General features: G+C 34.2%; 2 protein-coding genes across 2 annotated transcripts in view; one reads left to right on the top strand and one right to left on the bottom strand.

Moving 5' to 3' along the window:
• Positions 1–640: 640 nt before the first annotated feature.
• Positions 641–17235, bottom strand: part of LOC123556388 (39S ribosomal protein L28, mitochondrial-like) — a 70160-nt gene continuing 53565 nt past the window's right edge. The window contains exons 6-8 of the mRNA XM_045347051.2: positions 8652–8781; positions 4331–4406; positions 641–1238 (exon numbers count right to left, since the gene is read on the bottom strand). Of these exons, the coding sequence (XP_045202986.1) occupies positions 1172–1238; positions 4331–4406; positions 8652–8781 (273 nt within the window). The 3' untranslated portion in view covers positions 641–1171. The remainder of the gene's footprint in view (positions 1239–4330; positions 4407–8651; positions 8782–17235) is intronic.
• LOC123556386 (uncharacterized) overlaps positions 11422–17235 on the top strand; it is a 44627-nt gene continuing 38813 nt past the window's right edge. Inside the window, exon 1 of the mRNA XM_045347046.2 lies at positions 11422–11525. The gene's annotated coding sequence lies outside the window, so the exon portion shown is untranslated. The remainder of the gene's footprint in view (positions 11526–17235) is intronic.

Raw genomic sequence — 17235 nt, 5'->3', positions numbered from 1 at the left:
ACAGAATAACTTGCTATAGACATCCAAGCTCTTAATTATTCTGTGGGACGTGTTACCCCATGTTTTAATACTGTTTAAACATTATATGTTGAGATCGCATAGACCTAATGTATTTGACAGCATATATATGCCAATAAATAGTGCTTCCCTACTGCATCCATTTGTCCTCATAAAAGACATACCGGTATTAGAATGGAAATAACATATAGCTGGCATATAACCAAACTTGGTTCAGCTATATATTATTTCTTAAATTTAAGTGTAGTTGTTTCATTTCAATCATTCTATCTTGAACATGTCTTAAATTTAAGTTTTGTTGTTTCATTTCAATAATTCTATCTTGAACATGTCTCATTCTATCTTGAACATGTCTTATTTAAGTTTTGTTGTTTCATTTCAATCATTATATCTTGAACATGTCTTAAATTTTAGTTTTGTTGTTTCATTTCAATAATTCTATCTTGAACATGTCTCATTCTATCTTGAACATGCCTTAAATTTAAGTTTTGTTTTATTCTAATCATTCTATCTTGAACATGTCTCATTCTATCTTGAACATGTCTTAAATTTAAGTTTTGTTGTTTCATTTCAATCATTCTATCTTGAACATGTCAGGGGAACAAACACAATGAAAGGGAAGTAGAAAACTGGTCATGTTTATTTTTCTTACAAATCAAGAATACATTGGAACGTGAACACATTACTATGCTTTTTTCTTACATAGCATTTACAATGAAGAATGTGCACATTTTACAACAACTTTAAGTGCAATGGTGAAAATATTACAGAAGTTTCTGCAAAATAAGTTGCTATGATGTAGCAACTCTTCATACTTCTTTTTGTTAAGAACTTCTATGTCCGCTATTAAATTTGTCCATTCAAGATTTTTTGGTGGCAGAATTTGAAACAGTGTCATATGAACTTACCTATCCAATGAAAAAAATGTATTAAAAAGAACTTTGTTGGCTTGCATGTTTCATTTATTAAATGGGGAAAAAATACTTATTTTTCCTGAATCAATAGGGTTTCCTTTTTATAGCTTTATTCTCACTTTTCTTGTCAGTTGGTCGGTATACTGAAAGTTTCTTCATCGAATAAGAAAATAGGAACATAATTTTGTTATATCCTATCACTCCCAACTTGAGGTAGACCTGATGTTTCTGTTTGTCTGTTATGCAGATTTCCCTCTTCTAAAATATTTCAACCAGTTCTTGGAAGCTTGCTTGCTGGTATTCAGTCTAGAAGAAAAATATAGTTTGCAAATCTTATGTATTTTGACACACACAAAAAAACATAAACAAGGGCTGTACATTGAACTAAGGTATTGTGGGCAAACAATGCCTCATCAAATGTGTACTAAATAAATTTTGAAACACAAATCCAAGACGGTTATTATATTGAGTATGATAAAAAGCAATGAGAAAAACTTCAGGGAGACACTGATGCATTAAAATCTTTTCATAGTGATTTCCATCATAGTAAAAAATTATTTTGCCTAAAAATAATTACTTTTATTTTTTCCCGAAATTTATACCTATCTCGTTGCTAGGTGTGTTACCTATAAACTATCGTCGTTGTCAAGTAATCCAGTTTTCTAGTTCCTTGTCTAAACATAACAGATTAATGATAAACGCCTATTCGTCAGGGAACCACTCGAGCGTTATATTAAATCGAGAGCACGTGCAATCTTCTCAGTTGAACTAAAGGTGTATTGGCTAGCGCTTCAGATCGATGTTAAATTGCCCACCCGCCACACCCCAGTAATAATAATAATAATAAAAATTGTTGTATACTACAATTCATTATATTTTGTATCTTTAATTCTGTTATGACAATCTGACTGTTTTGTGAAGTATTTATGTTGCAGATAATATGCTGCCATTGGGTGCCAACTCCGGAAGTGATCAGACTCCAGGTACTTTCCACAGACATTAATTGAACGGATTCCTGGGCTACAAACAATTTGTGAAACAGACAAATTTAAAAGGATATCATTCTTCCGGACTGTTGCTTTATGAGAAATCAAAAGGACAATTTAGAATTAATACATGTATAATTTTTATTACTAAAATTCCAGTTAATCATTTCCATATTTATATACAATTATTTTTATGTCACTCCTAATTGTAAGGGCCTGGAAAAATTCTGTCGACCGTGGGGGCGATCGGGCGTGCTTTGGGACGTTTTGATGGTACGGATGTTAAGGTGTATATTAAAGGTATTGCTCTAGTGCCTTGGCAATATCTGACTAGCCTTGCTTAAATGTATCATAGCCTTGCTGATGTCATAGCCTTGCTCATCATATAGTATTTGCCTCGCTTAGAATTACAGTACGTTGCCTTGCTCCATTGGTCCGCTAAATGTTCCTCATTACTTTGCAGGTAACGTCGAGTTATGGGAATATTTAATTTACTGTGGTGTACTGTAGCCTTGCTCATTATAGTATTTGCCTTGCTTAGAAGTACAGTACGTTGCCTTGCTCCGCTAAATATTGTGGTGTACTGTAGCCTTGCTCGTTGCTTAGAATTACAGTACGTTGCCTTGCTCCGTTGGTTCGCTAAATATTGTTGTGTACTGTAGCCTTGCTCGTTGCTTAGAACCACAGTACGTTGCCTTGCTCCGTTGGTCCGGTAAATATTCCTCATTGCTTTGCAGGTAACGTCGAGTTTTGGGGGATGTTTAATTTACTGTGGTGTACTGTGGTATTCCTTGCGTCCGTGTGGCGCTGCTTGTTGCTCTACAGGTAACGTGGAGCAATGACGTGGTGCTTTACGAGTACGTCTGGTTTCCTCCCGGTCGACTGGTTTTTCAAATAGCTTTCATTGGAGTGGCCATACTCTGCCAAAATATTGATAATAACTTTTATATTGAAAGGAATATTTCATAGGTTGAATTAGCACTGTTTACAGTATCTTACGCACCGGTAATTGAAATATGTGACTGTATTCATATCTGAAATGTACAAATAAACATGTAAAAATGTGAATGTTACTTGTCTTCTGGTTATAATTTCGGGTAATAAAATAATAAAATTTAAGCTGAGTCATTTACACTTCCAGCAGTTTGTGATATACCCAGGGATCGAATTTAACTTATTTTCCAACTAGCAAATTTTTGCTAGTGCCATTTTTTTCCACTAGCAAAATGATTGGTTCCACTAGCAATTATTTAAAAGCTGTTTACGTGCTAAATTCAAGTTGTTTTGTTATTGTTTGGTTTCATATAAAAGTTCACGGTCCGTACAGGCTTGGGACTACGATACAAACCAAAGTACTCAATGATTCTTTGGACTTTTGGCTGGACGTTGATCTTTTAAGTTTTTCTCAGGTCACTGCCGGTAGTGTTGCTAGCATTTTCGAGGTCCGCGGGCCTTTTTGCACCAAGAAACATGTTATTTTCCTCTCCATTTTCACAGAACTTTGCAAATTACAGACGTCCAAAATGAAAACAAATGTTGCCTAGACGCTTACTTACATATCCGATAATTACTTTTGTATAAAGCGACAAGCGTCTAGAAGCAGTCACATGATTATCGGTAAATTAACTGCCCGAAAGGAGTTTTTAAAGAGAAAAGGACAGTTTGAGCGAATTCCCCGATTTTCGAACGTGATCGCAAAAATATTCGAGTGCCATGATTTTCTACTCGCATTTTTTTATTCTTACTCGAATTTTGCGAGTTAGCGACCGTTAAATTCGATCCCTGATACCTTACCATGCTAAATTTCTATAATGAACTTGTCCATCTTACAGTTTGGACAGTACCATTAACTGTCAATATAGGGGTGCTAACCAAAAAGATACAGACTGAGTGGTGAATAGTGCAGATCATGATCAGACTGCATGGATGTGCAGGCTGATCATGATCTACACAGGTCGCAAACGCAGAATCATGTCCAGCATGATAAGGGTTAAAGATTTTATCCTTTGAACAACAATTCAGTTATCAGTTAAGCTAGGGTGATTGTGTTCTACCATATACAAATTGTTCATATGTACCAAATAAGGAATTACGTTTGACCGTCTAATTGGGGAGTAATTCAATTGTACAAATTTATTAAACAGCTTCGTGCTACATAATAATGCAGCATTTGAAAGTTCTCTCCAAAAAATACTTATATGTTAGTCATGCCTTTGTGTGAGGAATTCAACTTGTTCTGTAATGATACTTTGTAAAACTAATCACTACATCAGGAATAAGAACTTTAACTTTTGTAAATGATTACTGGATTTTGCCTGTTTTTTAAAAGAAAAATCTATCTTGTCAGTAGTTTAAGACTTGAACTGTCAAAGAATATTTATGTAGTTTTGTATTATTGATGATGCTACTTACTGTTGAGTCATTTTCTTCATTCCCAGCTCAGATTCCCCCTCTCCATGTTTACCTTCTTTCTCTGCCTCATTGTAGTCTGAAATAGTTGTATAATAATAATAATAATATTAAAGACTTTATTTTAAGAGGCAACGCATTCAGGTAAAAACCCGATCTTCCAAACGAGCCTCTTCATAATATATACATTATTTACAACAACAAAAATAGTAATCCAAAATTAAAGTCATTGTGTTCTACAAAGGTAATTACATTGTTCACAAATTGATGACATTATATAAAGTATGTACAAAGAAAGTAAAGATGTAATATATACTACTAAAAATATAGACAATGTTTATACCTGTGATACTTTCCAGTATGCTAGATATTTCTGTTTGAAAGAATACAAAGTTTCAGCATTTCGAACTTCAACAGGTAATTCATTCCATATTTTAGGACCAGAATAGTCAAGACTTTTCCTATAAAATTCTGTATTTGGTTTTGGCAAGTATAAGTTCAGTTTTGGGTCAAGCGACCTAATGTTTACTGTCTTTACTTCATGTAAAAATGAAAACTCTGTGTTTAAGTTTGCCGGACATATATTATTCAGAGACTTGTAAACCAATATTGCTTTTTAGCTCGACTATTCGAAGAATAAGTAGAGCTATCCTACTCACCACGGCGTCGGCGTCGGCGTCGGCGTCGGCGTCACACCCTGGTTAAGTTTTTCGTACCAGTCCACATTTTGACAAAGTCTTTTGAGGTAAAGCTTTGGAACTTTCAACACTTGTTTACCATCACCATGTCCAGTTATAGGCAAGAGTACATAACTCTGTCAAGCATTTTGACTGAATTATGGCCCCTTTTGACTTAGAAATCTTGGTTAAGTTTTTCGTACCAGTTCATATTTTGACAAAGTCTTTTGAGATAAAGCTTTGAAACTTTCAACACTTGTTTACCATCACCATGTTCAGTTGTAGGCAAGAGTACATAACTCCATCAAGCATTTTGGTTGAATTATGGTCCCTTTTTGACTTAGAAATCTCGGTTAAGTTTTTCGTACCAGTCCACATTTTGACAAAGTCTTTTGAGATAAAGCTTTGAAACTTTCAACACTTGTTTACCATCACAATGTCCAGTTGTAGGCAAGAGTACATAACTCCATCAAGCATTTTGACTGAATTATGGCCCCTTTTGACTTAGAAATCTAGGTTAAGTTTTTCGTACCAGTTTATATTTTGTGTAAAGTGTTTGACATATGGCTTTGAAACTTTTATATCTTGTTCAGTATAATAGTCTCTATCAATAGGCAAGAGTACGTAACTCTCTCTTCTTTTTTGGCTGAATTATGGCCCTTTTTCAACTTGGAAATTGGTTCTGTTTTGTAAATGTCCATGTTTTGTCAAGACTATTTGACATATGGCTTTTAAACTTTAAACACTTGTTTGTCATTATGATTTCCATCTGTAGGCAAGAGTACATAACTCTGACAATTATTTTGACTGAATTATGGCCCTTTTTGGACTTTGAAATTTGTTCAGTTTTTCTTACAAGTCAGCGTTTTGTCAAAACTGTTTGAACTGTGGCTTTGAAACTTTTAACACTAGTTTATCAACATGATTTCCATCTGTAGGCAAGAGTACATAACTCTGTCAACTATTTTGACTGAATTATGGCCCTTTTTGGACTTAGAAATTAGTTAAATTTTTCATATAAGTCCATGTTTTGCCTAACATATAACTTAACATATTTGCCATCATGGTCACACATTGCCATTTAGTGCAAGACTAATCGAAATCCACAAATACAGGAACATTTTTTGTTTAATCCATTTTTTTGTTTAGTCTGAAAATCTATGGAAATATTTTGACCCCATTCTTCAATCAATTCTTCGAATAGTCGAGCGCGCTGTCATCCGACAGCTCTTGTTTATATAACTCTGCTAGGAAATTTCTGTGTGCAGTATTAAGATAATCCATCAATGCATGTAAAAGTTATGGAGCAGAAACAAATTTTTACTTGACCTTCAATAGTGACCTTGACCTTTGATTGACAACCATGGGTCATGTGCATGACAAATAGTCTAATCATGGGAAACATTTATGTATAGTAATAAAAAAAATCCTTCAATGCAATTTAAAGTTATGGGGCAGAAAAAAAAATCACTTGACCTTAAACAGTGATCTTGACCTTTAACTGACAAGCATAGATCATGCATTGACACATTGTCTCAGCCTGGAGGAACATTTGTGTGTACCACAAAGATAATACATCAATGCATACAGAAGTAATGGAGCAGAAACAATTTTTACTTGACCTTCAATAGTGACCTTGACCTTTGGCCTTCAAGCATAAGTCATGTACATGTATTATCTAGATATTGCCCTCTATACACACACCATGTTTTACGAGGGGGCCTCCGAGGCGGAGTGGTTAAGGTCGCTGTCTTCAAATCACTTGCACCTCATCGATGTGGATTCGAGCCTCACCCGGGCCGTTGAATTCTTCATGTGAGGAAGCCATCCAGCTGGCTTACAGAAGGTCAGCAGTTCTACCCAGGTGCCCGCTCGTGATGAAGTAATGCACGGAAGGACATCTGGGGTCTTCCTCCACCATCAAAGCTGGAAAGTCTGCATATGACCTATGATTGTGTCAGTGTGATGTTAAACCCAACAAAATAAATAAATATGTTTTATGAACCTAGCTTGAATACTTTTCTAGTAATTGCAGGATCCAGATTTGCAGACAGGAAGGCATTCCTACAGTCACCTCCAGTGTTCCACTGGTAGGTGACTATATACGAATGATCAGTACCACATTTTTTCCTGAGAAAGAAAAATCTGTCACAAGACAGCCATCTAGTTTTTAAACTTCAAGTCTTGAAGTGGAGAAGTTGTGCAATTACATAAAAAGAGTTAATTCTATTTCTATATATATTTTTTAGTGTAGTTTGTTTCATAAGTTGTCTTAAAGTTTTGGACAAATTGTGACATTGTGTCAGAAATTATTCAGAAAAAAAATACATATTCAACCATCAGACAATTTAAAGTAATCAAATTTTGTTGAAACATGCCATTCAAAGTTCCCTTACTGTGATGAATAAATAATGTGAATCTGGTACGGGTTTTGTATGCTTTACTTTAAACATGACAGGCCAGATTTAAGGATCAATGCATTCACAATTCAAACTTTCTTAAGATTATTTCAAAAGCTGATATTAACATAGACAGTTACTGCCAGTATTGAGCTTGCATCTAACTTGATCATAATTGTTGAGCACATGGCAGGTTTCAAACACACTTACCTTCACCCTTTAGTTCTGTTCTTTAGTTCAGGTATAGGTTTAACTTCTTTTACGACTTACATACAAGTTCCCTACAGATTTGTTTGTTTCGTGAAAACGTCCGGTGGAAGTATAGGTTTTACAGGTTTTACTTCAGAATCATTCAAGACTTACCCAAAAGTTTATTCAATAATTGATATTCAATGACAACTTTCAATGTGGATACAGACTATGTCATTCAAGACATTGGAATGTTCTTCTGTAGAGGTATAGGTTATATTTTTCCCCACAATTTAGAATTTGACTAAACCCTGAATTTTTAAAATTTTGAATATACTTAAAAAATCTGGCAAAAGAAGGATGGGTTTTTGCTGCACTTATTTGAAAAATTCGAACCTCATGCAAGTTTTCATAATGTAAGTCTATGGCAAAATTACACAAATACTTCTTTGCAGTTATAAATCAAGATACGATTTATACAGTCAAATAACATGTATAGGTCAATGTGCTTATTATACGCCCAAAGAGACGTATTATGTTATAGCCCCGGTGTCAGCCTGTCTGTCTGTCTGTCTGTCTGTCCGTTAGCAGTTTCGTGTCCGCTCTCTAACCCCTTGAAGGATTTCAAAGAAACTTGACACAAATGTTCACCACATCGGGACAACGTGCAAAGCACATGTTCTTGAGGGCTCGCATCAAGGTCAAGGTCACACTTAGGGTTCAAAAGACATATGAGTGTGTATCGTGTCCGGTTTGTAACTCTTGACCCCCTTGAAGGATTGTAAAGAAACTACGCACAAATGTTCACCACATCGAGACGACATGCAGAGCGCATGTTCTGGATGTCTTGCTTCAAGGTCAAGGTCACACTTAGGAGGTATAGCTTTGCCTCATCTCTGACTTACCTTCAAATTAATTCAATGAGTGTTCTTCAGTGGGAACTTTCAACAGAGATATAGGCTTTACTTCATTTCAAACTTAACCTCTAATTCATTCAAGACTTGTTCTTCAACGAGTACTTTCAACAGATGTACAGAATTTGCCTCATTTAAAACATACCCGCTAGTTCCTTCAAGAACTGGTCTTCAATGAGAACTTTCAATGGAGGTAAAGATTCTGCCTCAGTCTTAGCCTCAGCTTTTTCCAGTGCTTCTTTAATTGACAATCCTACCCATTCAGCTTCCTCTTCCTGAAAAAGGGAGACAAATCTAGATTTGTAACAAATAACATGTTGTATATATTTATTTCCCCTGAAAAAGTTTTGTTTTTCTTTCAAGGGAAGGGAGATCAATCTTAACTTGTATCACAATATTGGACACAGTAACATCCCTTAATTGGAATGGTTGGCTGTGGTTTAGACACAATAATACATAGAAATAATTATCAGAGTCCATTATGTTGTAACAGTGTAATAAAAAGTGCAATATGGTGCACATTTAGCAAACACATTTTTGTGGCTGGTAATACTTGCAGAAATTCATTTAGACAAATGGTACAATGGGTGTAATATATAGATTTATTTTTGATGTACTTCGCAGACTTAACATGAAAGCATATATTTAAATAAGATACCATAAAAGGCACATTTGATAGTTCCTTTCTCAACAGATTTTCTTACAATGTGGCTGAATACTAAAACTTCATTTATGTATACATTAATCAGGTTTTTCAAAAAGACAAAATTAACCCTTAGCCTGCTGCAGGCGAATTTAACAGCCTTTGCAAACAGCTTGGAACCAGATCAGACGCCGATTAAATCGGCGTCTGATCAGGTTCCAAGCTGTTTGCTACTCTGACAATATTTCTTCCAATTTTGGAGCAAATTGAATGAACTTTACAATTTTAGCAGACGAAATTTCCAGCAGACGACAATTTATCTAGCATGCTAAAGGTTAATACATTACATTACAATACATATATCTACTACTAATGGGAAAGAGCTGTCAAAGTTTTCACTTGACAGGAATTCAGTTCAAAGCTATCAGCATTTAATAAACTGTAACTAATTCCGTTTTAAAGTGACACTGCATAGTTTTGAATGTAAAAATATGAAATATCATAAACTAGTCAAATTATATACAATCTATTGCTGTACATCTAAAATTTAAGCAAAATCAGTTGGTTAAATGCAAAATCCATTAACAGAAAAAATACTGGGATATCACAAAATGGACAAAAATGTGAGGTGACATCTAGTTCATATGCAAATAAGTTTCATTTTGTAGATTGTGATCAGTTACAACATTAAAGTGAAGGAAAAAAGACTTACCAAAATGAAAAAAAAAATAAAGTAAAGAATTTTATAAGCCTTACTAAAAGTTCCAATACACTCATATAACCTATTTTGTATGTATACAAGTGTTCGAAGTAAATATCTTTGATGGTATACAAGATATTACTTTTTCATAAAAACTTAACCAACGCAGCACCGACACCTGGGTGAGCAGTATAGCTCTCCATATTCTTCGAATAGTCAAGCTAAAAACTGTGATAGTGATTTATAGCCCTTTCACACTTCCATAGAATCTACATTTATTATACAAGAGTGGTTTTGAAAATGTGGCTGTAATGTTTTTGTAACCAACTCAAAAATACAGAAATACCAGAGACAAATGCTGACACTTTCAGACATCAAAACGGGACTAAAGAATAATTTTATGTGGCTTGAAAAAACGTCTTTGTTCCACTAGAATGTATTTTCTTCATAGACAAAAAGCTGATATGTTACGCCCAACCCTAGATATTTCTTAAATGTAAGAAAGGGCTCAAAATAGACACGTCATTAGCAAAAAAAGAAGTCTGTGCACATACATTTAAACACGGTGACCCCTGCACATGAACATTTCAAATGTGTACTTTCATTCTTATTACTTCTGAGAAAGCTGAAGGTCATCTGATGTCATATTGGGTGTTGTCAAAAATATGTATGCGTTGTTAGGGTGTATAAAAATATTTCAATCACTCGAGGGATGTATATTTGTACATTAAAACAATGAAAAACAAAGTTGTTGCTTTTTGTTGTTGCTTTTTTTTTTTTTTTTTCTTTTTAAATTTCAACGTTTTAATTATAACTTACTTTATGGCCAAAATAGTACCTATATTTCCCATTGTAAAAGTTTAGACAAGCTCACAGTTTTATAAAAAAAAATAGAAACTTTACATGAAACTTTGTGCAGATATAAGGCTAACTAAGATATCTAGAATGTGCTTTCACAAACCTTTCAACGAAAAATGTTAAAATTTAAATTTAACAAGTATTTTGTTCCCAAAATGAGAAGATACCAAACCAAAATAATGTACTAAAATTACTGTCAATCAGCTGATAAATCGAGGAAAAACCTTCTTAATGGAAAAGGTAAATCAAACAATAGTTTTCTTAAAAAATACAAGTCTGTAAAACTTCCAGAATCCCAGACTGTCACGGTTCATTAAAAATGCACCAAAACAAAATCACTGCAAGAGAAACACTAAGTACTTCTGATCTATGTCATTAAAAGTCCATTACTGCACAGATTGTCGTCATATATTATACTGTAAACCCCAAATTTCCCATCCATAATGGCCAATGTAAGTATCATACAGTGAACTGCAGATCTTGATATAGCACAGTGATAAGGCTGAAGAATGTCAACCTTGTACTTTATGACAGCCTCGGGTACACTACTGCCTGTCAAGAATAAAGAGAAGATTTTGTATTTTTGTTTCGAAATCATGTTTTTCTGAGGCCCTGGGGAAATATGTGAGACATTTTTGTGAATTTATGACTTCTTTATCACAGGTATTAGATGTTATGTTAATTTATTGTAGTTTTCTTTTTCTTTGATTCTGCAGAAGATGTGCAATGTTATACAGAGTGTGATTTGGATGTATAGTGTGTAGGACATATAACTGTGAGATATACAATAATAGAAGGGATAGAATTCATTAATACAGGTATGTTTCTGTATATTTCATTAAATTAATATTCTGTATAATTAAAGCCTGCACGACTTTCTAAAAATATTGATAGGATATGAATAGAGAAAAAAGATTGTATCAAAAGTTCATACAATTTATCTTTAAAGTGTTAATCAAATACTTTTAACCACCTCGTTAGCCTAGTGGCTGAGCGTTTGCTTCAAGTGTGGGAGGTCATGGGTTTGATCCCCGGCCGCGTCATATCAAAGACGTGAAAAAATGGTACCAGTAGCTCCCTTGCTTGGTGCTCAGCATTGCAATTGACTCCATCAGAAATGAGATGTCAAGAGTGATTAATATAAGTTGTAAAACTTGCTTCACAATGGACCTAAAATAAATTAGTATAAAATTTTAACCAAGGGAATTAACTGATGTACTGGAAACCAAAACAAAGTCTAGATTACTTATCTCCCTTGTATTTAACCTTTACATTCAGTAACATTTCTTTGATATACTTGATTACTGTGAATTAATGAATTTAAGTGTGTTACACCCAGATAATCATTCAATTTAACAATTTCTGGGAAACAAAATGACATTTTCCAGCAGAGGAAGATTATTTCTGGATGTTTTTCTATCCAGAGCACAGCTGTCTGCATAGCTATGGCATATGAAAGATACTAATCAAAAATTCTTTGAAAGGAAAGTGATGGTAAAAAGTGATATTTGTATGCTCCAAAGGGAAAGCTTATAGTTGCCACTTTGTCCATCTGTCCATCCCCTCCATCTGTTCGGCAGTTCTTGTCAGGAGTATTTCTCAGCAACCTCTGGTTGGAATTTAGCGAAATTTCATAGGAAGCTTCACTTTCAAGAGGAGATCCGCATATTGTCTTCATGTTCTTTTTGGATGACTTTTCACTGAGTTATTGCCCTTCGATGATTCAACATTAGGAGGTGTGCATATTATCTTCATGTTCCAGTGGAATGATTTTTCATTGAGAAATTTGCCCTTTGATTATACAGAATAAGTAAACTATGATGAGCCCAATCAGTGAATTCCACTTTTGTTCTTTAAATAATTATGCAATAAACATTATTTTGGGGAGCATCCATCGGTTTTACCGATATTTTCTTGTTTATCAAAGTAAGAGGTCTTTTGTTTCATACTGAACAAACATGGTGACATGTACAACTAAGTGCAATATGGGAATCTACTCTCCATAACCCGTGAAAACAATTCAACAGAATTCTTCCAGAAAACCAGCAGAAGTCCTTTATATCACTAAAACACAGTGACCAGAAGATTTTAGCTGCTTGTATACCCCATAAAATTATTTTTAAAAAGCAACAACTCGGCTTTCTCTCTTAACATCACTAAAGTTACATTCTAACCTTACATTGTATTTATTTCTAAACAATCTCAGCCATGTTATTGACCACAGACCACAGTAAAAGCATTACGATAGGATAATAATGATAAGTCCTCTAACCGGACAGCCGTTTTTTTAAATTCATTAATCACAGAGACCAGCTATCTCTGACCCCATAAGTGTCAGGTTGATCAAAAATCAAACTTTAAGGAAATTGATGCAAAATTTGTTAAGTTTTTGTCACTGTTATTCATTATTTAGACACTGTCAATTATAGATGAGTGAGGGGACACTGATATAGGATGTCCAAGGCAATGATCAAAGAGGGCAATGAAAGGAAAATCTGTTTATAATTTTGTACTGTTTATAGAGATCTATTCATCATTAGAAGTTGAAAATAAAGGTTTCCTTTATACAATGTTAATGACTGTTTCTGGACAATGGTCAAGACTTTAGCTAACGCCACAGGTGACAGCGCAACAGAGAAGTAAAAAAGTTGTAAGGTTTAAATTTAAAAGAAATTGTTTTGCAGTTGACTACTAAACTTTCAAGCACCAGGCTTGTTCTGTGGACAATGAACTCTTTTGATAAGTGTCCTGAAAAATATTGTGTAATATTCACATTTATATATTACTGATATCTTTAAAAAAAATAGTTAAAATAAGATTGAAAATATTTTGTTAATTCTTTTTGTTTACCAAAATAAAATTTCTTTACCTTAATCAAACAATGCCTTTCGGGACGGAACCATAAATAAACATTAAGGTTGAACAGATTTATTTGAAATCAATTTCAAATGCAACAGATGACCGTCAGATCCTCACAATATTTAGCATTCCCAATACGGTAACGGAACCATCTGTTTCATGGACCTTTAAATGGAGTCACACATTTGTATTGTCATGGTATTCCAAAAATACACCTATACCCTCAAACAGTTCGATATTTTTCTCCAGTTTTGATCAATGGCTTTAGAATATCATCTGCTATGGTGCTATTAATAAACGGGTAATTATCCTGTACCCCTTACTGCAGAGCGGGTGTGCAGAAATTACTTCATATTACATTTCTCATTATACGGGGATTCAGACTACTCAATTAATTGATATTCAAGGCAGATTAATACCTGTCCTTGTAATCGTTACAGTGGAATATAACTTTTAAGTGTTTACTTTTATTTAAACCCATTAAAATCCTGTATAAAAGTATGACATCTTGACTGTAGGAGGCTGTTGTCTCCAGCTTCAAACCATTTGCCTCCTATCTATCCTAGACAATATCTCCATTCCCCCACCCCCTATCGATATCCCCACTGTTCAGTTTACCAATGTGGACAAAACCATTCATTTAAAAATTAAAATTAAAAGAATTGTCACAATTAACCACTTTGCGTTCACCCGTGCTGAATTAGGGTTGAAATTTGTGAAATTTTTGTAATGAAGTATTTTTTCAAGATATGTTTTTTTCCATATATTTCAAAAATCTGTATAACTGTGACCTTAAATATATCTTTTCCAACTGCGTTAAGTAGTTCTGGAATTTTCTAATCCTTTAAAATAGATCTGCATCACTTCAGCAGGTGAATGATTTGAATTTCAAATGTTTTAATGACAGAATTTACTAGTATAATCAAATTCCTTAAATGGTTGAAATCTTTTCTTTTTTTTTTTTTTTTTTTTTTTTTTAAATAAATCTTATTTAATGCATCCTCAGCATGATGTAGGGGTATTTAAATCTTTGACAGGTCTCTGACATGTATGTTGTCTGTCACATTTTTTGTTTAGACATATGACTAAAAGAGGGACATCATAAATATAGTTTGGCCCTTTCTGAGCAGAGAATGAGGAATTTAAAAATTCACAACAGGACACAGTGCTGATCTTTTTTTTTTCCTTTTCTTTTTTTTTTGTGAGGACGATAATAAATGAAATTTTCAAAAGAACATAATAGTGTGACATCTTGCTATGTCTGCATGTTCTTTCTGTGTGCTTTACTTAATAAGCATCTATATTGGTGTTATAGGTGATTTTGAGAGAAAACACCAAAGTTTTATTCCCTTGTTTATTATCTATTTTGCTTTTTGATAAGATTTTGCTTCCTTTTTAGATAAAGTTAATAAGAACAAGGTTGCTCATCAATGACCTTAAGTTATTCTTCAATTATTAATTTTTGTAGCTTAAATTGCATGAAAACCTATGAAAAAGTAGAAAAACTGTCACGGTTCCCACACCAATATTCTTAGGTCATAGAAAAAAGTTACAACATAATCAAAGCCATTTTCAACACATTCTGATAGAAAAATACAATTGATTTGACACAGAATTATCACATAAATATGAAATACTTTCAATTATCATTACAGACTGTGATAACTTTTGACACCCAAAGAAATACCTTGTCAGTTATGTCTAGTTATTTTGATATAAAGATGCAATTTTTTATATTTTTCTATCAGTTGTTGCTAAACTTGGTCAGAAACTTGTGATATACACAGAGACCCTAGGGCTTTACTGAAAAAGCTCTGGATGATAGGAATATATTACCCAGCATGCATCATGGCCACATTCTGAAATAAGGGGGCTATAATGTGATGATAATGGTCAAGTTATGCACACCTAGGGTATTTATATAAACTGTAATATTATTTATATCAATCACAGATCATGTGATGTTCAAGTTAGAAACGTTAAATAAAAATTTCTGTTCTTTAAAGAAAATGCAACTTATGCATACATTAATTGATTTGTTTCTGCTCAGTTAGTATAATGTCTGCTGAATCATCAAACCTAGAAATATTATGTTCCTGATATTGTTTGAAATTTTGGAGAAAATTTGCCAATTAAGTATTTTATTAGTCCCCTACTGGTTGAAACCCAGTTTCTGGGGACTATAGGTAAAATGCGCTTTTTCGTCTGTCAATCCATCCGTCCATCTGCAATTTTGTGTACGGTCCATAACTCTGTCATCCATGAAGGGATTTCAATATTACTTGGCATAAATGTTCCCAATGATGAGATGATGTGTCATGCGCAAAACCCTGACTCCAAGCTCAAAGGTCAAGGTCACAATTGGAGGTCAAAGGTCAACAGGGCTTTTTTCCTGTCCAGTCCACAACTCTGCCATCCATGAAGGGATTTTAATTTGTACCTCATAATCAGACGATGTGTCATGCACAACTTTCAGATCCATTATAGCTCAAAGGTCAGGGTCACACTTGGCAGTCAAATGTTAACATGGCATGAACAGGCTCTGTTTTATGTCCGGTCCATAACTTTGTCATTCATTAAAGGATTTTAATATCACTTGGCACATCCGCTCTCAAAGTCGAACAGTTCACCAGACTTGCTGACAATGTTTGTGGGCATAACATCTTGACCAAGTTCGATAACCAGACAAATCACCCCAGGCACTCCTGGATTATGGCCCTTGAATTACTGGAAAAACTGCGAATTTAGCCTTGTCTGCTCTCTTAAGTTGAACAGTTTTCATCCAACTCCACCAAACTTACTGACAATATTTGTGGGCATATCTCTGCTAGATTCGATAACCACCCAAATCGCCCCAGGCAGTCTAGGATTATGGCCCTTGAATTAGGCCAAGTTCGATGACGGGCATATTTTGTGACAGCTGGCACTCTTGTTTTCTCATGTCTATGAAATAAACATTGTTTAAAAACTGATATAAGTATTACAATGATATCACTATGAGCCAGTGTGCCACAGACAGCCAGGTTCCGGCTGGATCATCTGTCATGTTTATATAAATCTCTAGTCCGTAGTTGTCTATAATCTCAGAACTGGAAGAATTTTATACAGAATGGCTTGCCAGTCTGTTGTCAAAACTGTTTGCCTTTGGACATCAAACAAAAGTACTATCAATCGACTAACAATCCATTCAATAAGTGTATAATAATTCTGACTATATACTGATATTTTCTCTAGTAAGTACATGGTGTATTATACTTTCTGAGAATATTAATGCTGATTTTGTTTAATTGAAGCCTGCTGTAAGTATATCTGTTTTTACATTCTCTGTACTTGTTTGTTCTTCTCAACAGGTTAAATTAACTAAAACATGCAGAATATTTATATAATTATCTGCATCATGGGTCAGTCTGTCCCACATTTGAAAGAAACTTCTGTTTTTCACATCAAAATTTGCAAATCTTTTTCCCACAGCTGTAATTCTGAGGAGGCCAACAATTTATTGGCCCAATGACCACATCAGGGGAAACTTTAGAAGTCTGCCACTGTTTAGATACATGAGTAAAATGTCTGTATGTAAGATGTACAAGGAAATTTTATGTTACTAGGGGTCAGATAACCATCCATTACCATGTATATATCAAGCACAATTAAACTTCAATTACCTGGCAC

This window comes from Mercenaria mercenaria, chromosome 5 (genome assembly GCF_021730395.1).
Source record: "Mercenaria mercenaria strain notata chromosome 5, MADL_Memer_1, whole genome shotgun sequence".
In the NCBI taxonomy this organism is placed as follows: domain Eukaryota; kingdom Metazoa; phylum Mollusca; class Bivalvia; order Venerida; family Veneridae; genus Mercenaria; species Mercenaria mercenaria.
Note: the sequence above shows the minus strand (reverse complement) of the source record. Positions and strands in the feature narration are given on the sequence as shown.